The sequence below is a fragment of the Colias croceus genome, chromosome 5 (assembly GCF_905220415.1).
Source record: "Colias croceus chromosome 5, ilColCroc2.1".
Classification (NCBI taxonomy): domain Eukaryota; kingdom Metazoa; phylum Arthropoda; class Insecta; order Lepidoptera; family Pieridae; genus Colias; species Colias croceus.
The window spans coordinates 4,607,665-4,618,300 of NC_059541.1; the positions used below are offsets into that span (position 1 = coordinate 4,607,665).

General features: G+C 39.6%; 1 protein-coding gene across 1 annotated transcript; it reads left to right on the top strand.

The window, feature by feature from the left end:
* The first annotated feature begins 256 nt into the window (after positions 1–256).
* On the top strand, positions 257–1,544 carry LOC123691809 (achaete-scute complex protein T3-like). Its single transcript, XM_045636377.1, has 2 exons — positions 257–1,096; positions 1,260–1,544. Exon 1 carries the CDS (start codon positions 380–382, stop codon positions 1,088–1,090), a length of 711 nt encoding a protein of 236 aa, XP_045492333.1. The 5' UTR covers positions 257–379; the 3' UTR covers positions 1,091–1,096; positions 1,260–1,544.
* Positions 1,545–10,636: the final 9,092 nt, after the last annotated feature.

The following is a 10,636-nucleotide window of genomic DNA, read 5'->3' on the forward strand; positions in this document are numbered from 1 at the left end:
AAACTAATCGTAAATTACGTTTTATATTTCCACAGTACTATATTCAGTGGTCATCAATAAAAAACTGGGCACGCGTTAGCCTTGCCCTGTCCGCCACGCTCCCCTATCCACCTCGCCAGGTACGGACCCGTACGTGAAGGGAAGGGATGATGGAAAATAATAGGGGAAGAGAATTTTAAAATTTATATTTTTTGCAGCCGGCGCAGGTGATATAACGCGTGCGCGTGCGCCGCCGGCTCACTTGTGCGTGAAGCTCCGTTGCCGCCGCTCGCTACGAAAGCTCCCACAAAGCCTCCCACACTCGCGCTAGCCAGTGCTTTTCCGAGCGTCGCGCGGATCGGTTGTGTACTATCCGCAGTGACCCGCGTAAACACGTAATATGTTGCAAGAAATACAACTCGTTCAAGGTCAAACAAACTACGTCGTCGTCTCGTCTGGCTACCCCTCAGCGACCGTAACTAAAACGAATATGGAGAAAAGGGTCGTACCGATCGCACCGGCCCCTGAAAAAAATTATGTCACACACGATACTCCCCCGAACCTACAGTACAGGAAGAAAGTGCACTTTAGAACAAACCCATACACTGGACCACAAGCCGCGTCGATTGCGAGACGAAATGCAAGGGAACGTAATCGTGTAAAACAAGTCAATGACGGCTTCAACGCCCTTCGCCGTCACTTGCCCGCTTCTGTAGTAGCCGCACTATCAGGTGGCGCTAGACGGGGGTCGGGGAAGAAACTGAGCAAAGTGGACACATTGAGAATGGTCGTAGAATACATAAGATACCTTCAACAGTTATTAGATGAGAGTGACGCAGCTATGGGAATAACTCGCGATCAAGAAAATAGAGAAAACATTCCCAATACGCAATCGATGTCTTCAGTGTCAGATATGGATGACAGTTTTTTCTATAGTAGCGGCTCCCCTTGTTCTGAGAAGGCCGATTCACCTGCACCTTCGGATTGCTCTTCGGGAGTGTCATCAGCATACTCTGCGGTAGATCGATACGAAGTGTCGACGCAGCAGCAGCTCGGCCCCATGGATGAAGATGAACTCCTGGATGTTATTTCCTGGTGGCAGCAAAAATAACAAAACGTATGTATTTTTATTTTCACTTTTCTATTATTATTCTCAAAATTTATTTTCAATATGTTCTGTAAAAAAATATTATGAATTTAACTTTATTAATTTTTTATGAATGTTTTTTACGTTATTTTTTTAATTGTAAAATACTAATTTTTATTTCCTTTGTCAACAGGTACTCAATGATTCGAGTTTGGACGAATCCCTCCGACACACTCAATCAATTTTGCGGTTGTAGTGAAGACGAAAAGACTCTTAATATATCTAGTCAAATATTAGTGCCTTAATATGTTTAATTAGTAGAAAATAGTATGAACTTTATGGACCAGGAAGTGATCTATGTGAGAGCTATATGATATCTTTTGTTACCGTATGATGGACGAGCTTGAGGCGTTTAAAGTAATTGTTATGGAGCCAAATGTAAATATTAGGTTAAGGTAACATTAAATTATTTATTGAATCTTTGACTTTTCTTACTTGACTTTTTCCCATTAGATTATCTTATTAGAATCCATCTCATTTTCTATTAAGAATTATATTACTCTAAAGTCTAAACAAACACTTTTATCACCTTCTTACTTAAATTTACGTAAAAATCTTTTTTTAAACATATCTAATATAAAATATTTAAGTAGAACCTCAAATAAAAAGATGCGTCATGGCTTTTGTTATTTTAAATATATATTTGATATTAATAACCATATTTACTCCATGATAAAAACAACTTTAAAATATTCTTTAAATTTTGAAAAACAAATAAAAATTCGAACCGACGTTTTTTTCTATGATTTTTTTTTTAATATCCTTATATTTTGAACGGTACAGACCTTAAAATAAAATTTTAATTATGTATTTTTTACATTTTACAAATTAATACGTTTTAAGAATTAAAAAGACATGGTACATTTCCATTGTACCCAATAACAATGATCTAAATCCAGTATGGATTAGAATCCAGTATTCCATACTAATATTATAAATGCGAAAGTAACTCTGTCTGTCTATCTGTTACTCAATCACGCCTTAACTACTGAACCAATTTGCATGAAATTTGGTAAAGAGATATTTTGATACCCGAGAAAGGACATAAGCTACTTTTTACCCCGGGAAATAGTATAGGTTTTATTCCGGAAATCCCACGGGAACGGGAACTATGCGGGTTTTTCTTGGACTGCGCGGGTGAAGCTGCGGGTGGAAAGCTAGTAGATTATATGGTAGATCTTATTATTATTATTTTATCGCATAGCTAGATTATTATTAAAAGTCTTCTTTTAAAAGTATATGGAAGTATGAAGCGTATTATTTTTCCTTGTTTCAAATATTCATAAGTCTAGTAATAGAGCGTTATATTATACATTACAAGTACAAACAAATATTATTAAAACAACAATTCTAACAATAAATATTGAATTAACTTCATTAATAATACAATTACTCGTAAGAACATCCTAACCTACCTACGAAATATTTTATTAAAAATTTGAAAAAAAAACCACTGCAAATACATATTATATCTTATGTACACATTATGTATGGAAAAGCTCATCGTATGAAACATGTTTTATTTCATTGTAATTTTTTTTTTTTTTTTTTTTTTTTTTTTTTTTTTTTTTTATGTCAGAGCAAGCAAAGGGGCAGGTGGGCCACCTGATGGTAAGTGGTCACCACCGCCCATAAACACTTGCAACACTAGAAGTGTTGCAGGTGCTTTGCCGGCCTTTTATGGACAAATAAGCTCTTTTCTTGAAGGCCCCAATGTCGTAGTTGTTCGGGAACACCGCAGGTGGCAAATCGTTCCACAGTTTCACCGTACGCGGAAGGAAGTTGCGGGTGAAGCGGACAGTGGTGGAGCGCCAACCATCCAGATGGTGCGGATGGAACTGGTTTTTACGGCGTGTGGTCCGGTGGTGGAACTGTGCGGCTGGTAGTAGGTGGAACAATTCCTCAGAGCACTCCCCATAGTAGATTCTGTACAGTATACAGAGAGACGCAACGTCTCTTCGCACTGACAGAGGATCGAGCCTATCGGAAAGCCTACGGTCATCGACAATTCGAGCTGCTCGACGTTGGATGCGGTCAAGAGGAAGGAGTTGATACTGTGGGGCTCCGGCCCAGAGATGAGAACAGTACTCCATATGCGGTCGCACCTGAGCCTTGTACAGCTGAAGTCGGTGGGCCGGCTTGAAGTACTGTCTCGATCTGCTGAGCACACCAAGCTTTTTCGAGGCTAATTTAGCCTTCGCTTCCAAATGACTGCGGAATTGAACGTCACTCGAGATTTCAACTCCGAGGATTCCGATTTTCGGCGATATACTAAGGGGAGTACTCTTAAACCGAGGTTCTACGACAAATGGGGTCTTTTTAGCGGTGAACGCGCAAACCTGTGTCTTTTGGGGATTGAACTCAACAAGATTAAGTTCGCCCCAATCCGAGACTTCTTGAAGGGAAGACTCGACTTCAGACACAAGTTTGTTTCGGCTCTCATTGAGGCTTTCCTTTGAGGTGTTCGCACGGCCGGGATAAAGAGCATCCCCCGTACTGTCGTCTGCATAGCAATGGATGTTACTGATTTGTAACAAATCATTGATATGCAGAAGAAACAGTGTAGGAGATAGCACGCAGCCTTGTGGGACACCAGCATTCACATAAAGAGGCTTAGAGCAGGAACCGTCGATAACGACCTTAATGCTCCTCTCTTCCAGGAAGCTGGCAACCCAATCGCATAACCTCGCAGGAAGTCCGAAAGATGGTAATTTCGCTAGAAGTGCCTTGTGCCAGACCCGATCGAAGGCTTTCGCTACATCCAAACTTACAGCCAATGCCTCCCCTTTACTCTCAACCGCCTCCGCCCATCTGTGGGTAAGGTACACCAAAAGATCACCAGTCGAGCGACCACTACGGAAACCGTATTGCCGGTCGCTTAACAGCTGGTTCTCCTCCAGGTACCTCATGAGCTGGCAGTTAATAATGGATTCCATTATTTTGGAGAGTAAAGAGGTGATGGCGATCGGTCTGTAGTTAGACGGATTTGAGCGATCGCCTTTTTTAGGGATTGGGTGGACAACAGCAGTCTTCCACGAGTTCGGAACGATTCCTTTGGCGTAAGAAAGCCGAAAAAGACGCGTTACAACCGGTGCCAACTCAGGAGCACATGTCCTAAGCACAATAGGGGAGACTCCATCCGGCCCTGTCGACTTATGGATGTCAAGGGAAAAGAGAGCGTTTCGAACGGCACGTTGTGTGAAACGTATATCCGCCATTGAATGGTTGCACCGCGGGATGGTAGGCGGTGTCTTTCCCCTGTCATCAAGAGTCGAGTTCCTAGCAAAGAGAGCGCCCAGGAGTTCGGCTTTCTCTTTAGCGGAATGGGCCAGAGAGTCTTCGTCCTTGTGCAAAGGAGGAAAGGATGAACGACAGAAGTTACCTTGGATGGCCTTGGCGAGGGACCAAAACGCCCGTGTTCCCGAAGGAAGTCGCGCTAGTCTATCGCCAAGTGCACCAATATAACTGGATTTAGCCCTAGCGATTTCTCTCTTGTAGGATCTGGAGGCAGAGTTGTACTTCTTCCTGATGAGACCAACGCTTGGATCGCGACACGCCGTTGCTGCAACCCAGGCTTGAAAAAGTTCCTGTTTCTGACGAGACGCCATGTTACAGGAACGTCCAAACCAAGGCTTAGATCTACCACCAACGGGCACAACAGAGTATGGTACAAATAGTTCCATACCCTGCAGTACCACGTCAGTGATAGACTCAGCACAAGCGTTGGGATCCTCCGAGGAGAAGCAAACAGGCCCCCATGGGTAGGAAGCGAAAAAACCACGCATTCCGTCCCAGTCTGCCGACTTGTAGTGCCACACACGGCGTCGAGCTGCAGGTGTCTGCTGTTTCGAGCCCATAAGTGGCACCATACTCCGTATCAGGCAATGGTCTGATGACCCCAGTGGGGCCACGACGGAGACCTGATAGTTCTCGGGATGTGTGGTCAGCAGAAGATCCAAAAGAGAGGGAGTATGGCCCTCCACATCCGGTATTCGCGTAGGCGATGAGACCAGCTGTGTTAGGCCATAGGCTAGAGCAAAATCGTGTACAGTTCGTCCCGCGTGGTCAGTTGTACGCGACCCGAGCCATTCAACGTGGTGGGCATTGAAATCGCCTAAAACCACGAGCTCTGCAGAAGGGAACTGTACAAGCAAGGTGTCGATCATCTCTTGGATGTGCTCAAATAATCGGTCGGTACCAGTATTCCCGCTGTGGGATCTGTACAGGCAAGCATAGACGCGAGGGTGGTCGCCGCAGTCAATATGCAGCCAGATAATAGACAGATCCTCACCTTCAAGGGTGCCAAGACGTCGACAACAGATATCCTCCCTAACGTATGCGCATACCCCGGCACGCGGTGCAAAAGTATGCTCCAGCTTAAAACCAGGGTATGTGAGATAAGATACGTCGGCCGGAGTTGATATCTGAGTCTCAGTCAGGAAGAGCAAGGCCGGCTTAGCCGTCTCAAGATGGTAGTGGACGGCGTTTAAGTTAGTGTGCAGCCCCCGTATGTTACAAAAGTCCACCGTGAGAGTGGAGGGGGGTGATTTTTTTTGCTTGCTCTGCGAACCCCTTGGCACATGACCGAGCGGAATTATGCCCGCCCCAGAATACGACGGGCTGCCGCAGCGCAGGCGCTGCGGGAGGGATTCTCCTGCACCGCAGGTGCCGGTACCCTCCTGGGGTATTCTGCCTAATAATGCCGCGTTCATATTTGGGGGTTGTTGTTTTTGGGCCTCCGGACCCCTCACTCACCGTACGAAACGCGGTGGCATACTGTTAATATGCCACCACTTCACGCCGGTTTCCTGTGAGGGTGTGGTACATTTTTATTTAATAACGTTAAAAATAACTGTAACTGCAGTAAAACAAAACATTGAAGACAATCCTGAAATTTCTAATTGCTCCTGGCCTTTTTACCTACATACAAATATATTTAAGTCCTTTTTCATTACGGCCTTATGTTCACTGTCTAAATAGAAATAATAATAGTATCAATTGAAGAATCGATCACTCCCAGTACTACGAGACATGAAAAATGAGCTTCTCATGCGGTAATAAAAATGTCATCCGCATGATATCATTATTATACATTACATTATATAATTCAATACATATTTGCACACAAGGCAAATGCATCAAACTCACGACCATAAACTACACCCTATAACATTTTTATAAGCATTCTGTGTAAAAGCTTGTTTGTTCCTTTACCCTTTCTAGTAATAAATCATAGCCCACATGGATAGAATAATTAGCAGAGCTAGATGATATCTCTAAGAAATTCAGTCAAAATAAAAAAATACCTCACACGAAACCAATCGACTATCATTATACGACATACAGATGAGGGCACGTTCTATTAATTTATATCCAATGTGGGTGGATAAACTGATATTATTTTTTTATGAGTCGCAGAATATAAAGCAACAAATAACTATAATTTTTATGACATTTTTATTAAGGTCTTTGAAAAACTATGAGGTAAATAAACAATAGATCGTAAAGCGTATGAACTAATGAAGACACGAGAGAAATTGGAACTATTTGTGTTTGATATGTTGTAGGTGATTGTTCACGAATAGTTTATATTAATTGCTCCTGAAATTATAATAAGGGGTATTTTTTTCATGAACAAATATTACAATTCCTATATTCGAATATGTAGATACTTTTTTATATCCTCACAAGATAAATTATATAAAAAAATGATAATATTTAATTCAATTAATGTCTATGCATTAATAATTGCATTGTTATGACACGTCATGAGAAATTAATTTGTAACTTTGGGTTGCGTGTGACCGAATGTTTTCTACAAAAACGTTATTGTTTTGATAAAAAATGACACGGCATAGAGGTATCTGATAATAAGTGTAGGCGGGGTCACAACAAAAGAGAAATTGGTTAACACCAAACCAACACAATACGGGTTGAAGTTTTGATTCGGGTGTAAAATTAAGTTTCCTAGCATTCTTTTGTTTGCTTGTTTTATTCTTTTTTCTAACGCGCGGTTTTGGTCACCGTTTACAACACGGCTGTTTGTTTAGCAGATCGATGGAAAATTACTGTTTTGTTATTATATTCTTCTTCAATTCAATTGTATAATGACTGTTTTTGAAAAATTAAGTTGCCAAATCAAATGGGCCGCATTTTATACAATAAAACGATCTCGATAACATTTTGTTGCTGAACCACGATCGCTACTTGACATCAATCACGCGCGTAATCGCGTCTGAAGCCTTTCTGAACTAGTGGAGACTGCATTTAGGAAGTTTATCTTGCTAATGATGTTTAACGACGTAGCCTCGCTGTGTTATCACTAGCTGTCGCCTACGGTAGCTGGTCCACATTGAAATACACTTATAGCAAAATCACCCATATACGCTGGGAGGCAAAATCTAAATTCCTGTGCACAAATGTATGTAGCGAAATGCTAGTAGCATTTTCTCATCGGCTGTCCCTTTGTCGCCTTCGATATCTCAAAAGTGAATTAATTGACGGATCGCGGTAGCAGTGTTGATTACTCTTTTTTGTGACTTCCAACCACTTTTGTCACTAATTTTATCTATTCGATATGAGGTTGCGTTATCGTTTGTCGAAAATATGTGGATACTGGAAGTATTACAGATTATCGATTTCATCGCCTGCATCAATTTAGGCGTCGGTAATTATGGGTAATTGATTTAAAAATAATGCACGTGTGTGAACAGTTCGTAGCGAGTAAATTTAATAGTGCGGAGGCGTCCAGGGTGCGCGGTAATATTCCAATTGAATTCGGGTTGCGAGAACAAAAGCCGGCAACACGGCTGTCGGCCGCATTAACGCCCTACTACAATAAATCCAGGAGGTCCGTCGCCATGGGGCTAATTACTCTGGATATCGGTTGATATACTGTCTACTTAGGAGCCGTGATGTATGACCATATTCAAAGGAGTGGACGCCGCTCGCCCGAGGCGCGGACTATATGCCCTGATTATAATTATGCACGTTTAGGATAACGACTGTCGACAATGCTCCGCTAAGCTCTAACCGCGGAAGCGCGTCCCGACCGGTCACTAAAGGACGTAATGAGACCTCCTTGTTTATATTTATCACAACCGCTTGTGTAGTGAGATAAAAAAACCATAGTTAACATGATCATGCGCCTCTTCATAAATAAAAAGACTTTAAGGAACAAAAAATTTGCTACGCAGACAACGAGTCCTTCAATACGGTTCATTCATAAAACATAAGAACCATTAAGCACGACAAAGGAGGAACTTTACGAAACTATGCAGCTTCTTATAAATCGACATCGAATGAGATATCTCGGCCGAAGTATTGTGGTCGAACAACAATAAGATCTAGATTAGTGACGCGTATTGTGTCGCCAAAGGGTTACTCTTTTGTGCTGTATACAAGCGCTGCGCCCGCGCATAATGCGTATCAGCGAAATTTTCGATCATCGATTCGCACGGTTTCTTCGAAATTTAAAAGATAATAAATAGTTTCGCATTGTTGGTTCTTTTCTATGGATTGCAATTTAAATAAATTGAACTGGCTATGATAAACAATTTCAATATGTTTATTGTTTATCTACCATTCTGGTAGCTTTATGAAATTAGAGTAAGTTTAATTAAATTTATATTCAGCAAAAGATTTAAAATAAACAAATTAATTGGGAATTGTTAGAGAAACAGAAAAATATTTAGTCAGTAGATAGGTATATCTAACATATCTTTTAAATATTATTTCTAAAATATAATTATTTATTTTACGTGTATTTTATAGGTATAAAACATTTTTAAAATTTTAAAGACACATAAAACATGCTGATTTCTCACGACCACGACTTTCTAACTAAATAAATATTTATAAAAAAAATTACATATTTTAACCACATCTCGCGAACTAAGCCACCAGTGTTGAATTTGTTACCAAACTTACAATAGAGCAGTGATAAGATCAAAACTCAGGCCTCAGTAGACAAATTGTTTGCATTCAATACCCATTACTTCGTCGATGTTTACAAAACATGTCATTCTAAAAGAATTACTTTAAATACTTTGTACTGTGAAATTGATTCTTGGATATCCATTGGGAACGGTGTGAGAAATTACATGGTGGCTGATTCTTATCTAAACCAACAACATCTTTAACACGATGTTATTATTTAAATATTCACTGAATACTAACTATTAACTTGTACTACTTGAATTTCGATTTGAATGTATTAGTCAGAATTTGTAACGTGTACGCGATACCATCTTTTTCAGAAATACACCAAATATGTTATGTCTTTCGAGAAAATGTACGCATTTACATTTCAACGACACGTTCTACAGGGTAAACGATCGCAAGCATTTTTCCTTAAATTATAAAATCCCAGCGTAACCAATTAAGTTAAATATCTGCCAAAAATATTACGCTTCTCACATTAGCATTACCTCGCAAACGAGGTATTACATTTTCGATGTGGCTATCAATCTGCAGCGCACTTCCCGTCGAATCGTTTCATATTTTCAATTTGTAAGTGTAATATTTGATAAAAATCCTTTAGTATCGGGCAGATGTTAAATGATTTCGGGCAAGCAAGGTGTCGCAGCTCAGGTGCCGCGGCACAAGCCATCAAAATGTCCCCAACGTACAGACGCGAGAAGAAATAAGAAACCACATTTAAAACATTTTTTTGGTTTCGATTTGATGAACGATTTTGGAGGGGTGATGTGATGTACTTACATATATGTTCTAGATTGATTTTATTTATTTTAACTGGATATTACATCTGCTTTTAGTAATAGTATTTTTCAAGTAAGTACTAAACACTTGTAAGATCATGTAATTGAAATTCAATTACTATATTACAGTAATTCTTTACACAACAAACCTAGCTATAAGAAGTACGCTACCACGAAACTCTCAATGATTCTTCAATTAGTGAAGATTCAAGAATTCAAGTTATGGTTAATAGTAGATAATATTCAAGTTATGGTTAATAGTAGATAATATAATGAAATGGTAATATTTCATTTTAAAATAACTATCCCATAAAATGTTTTAACGAGATTCTCTAAAATTATAAGTAACAATCAATATGTAGAGATTCATTAATCTTATAAAGCAAAAAATATTGAAATTCCTTCCTTCATATACGTCATAATTTAACATTGTATAGCGTAATAAAATTAAATACAATTAATTAATCATTACACCAACTGCGCTTCAGTGTCCTTCCTGCAAGAATTTTTTAAGTCCCGTAAGTACGATGGTTTGAAGAAGTGGGCCAGCATGAACCATCGATTAAATTCCGAATGTTTTTGGTAATTATTTTTTGGCAACATGCCATCAATTTTATATCATTTGCATATCTGTTACGTTTTAATTGCATTAAGGTAATATAATTTTACAGTGAACACATTGTACCCTGGTTATGAATGTATTATATCTACAAATTAATATTTCTAAAAAGTTAAATTTTATGTCGGGATGATAAAAAGTTAATTTTGAATAAGATATGATTTTACATAA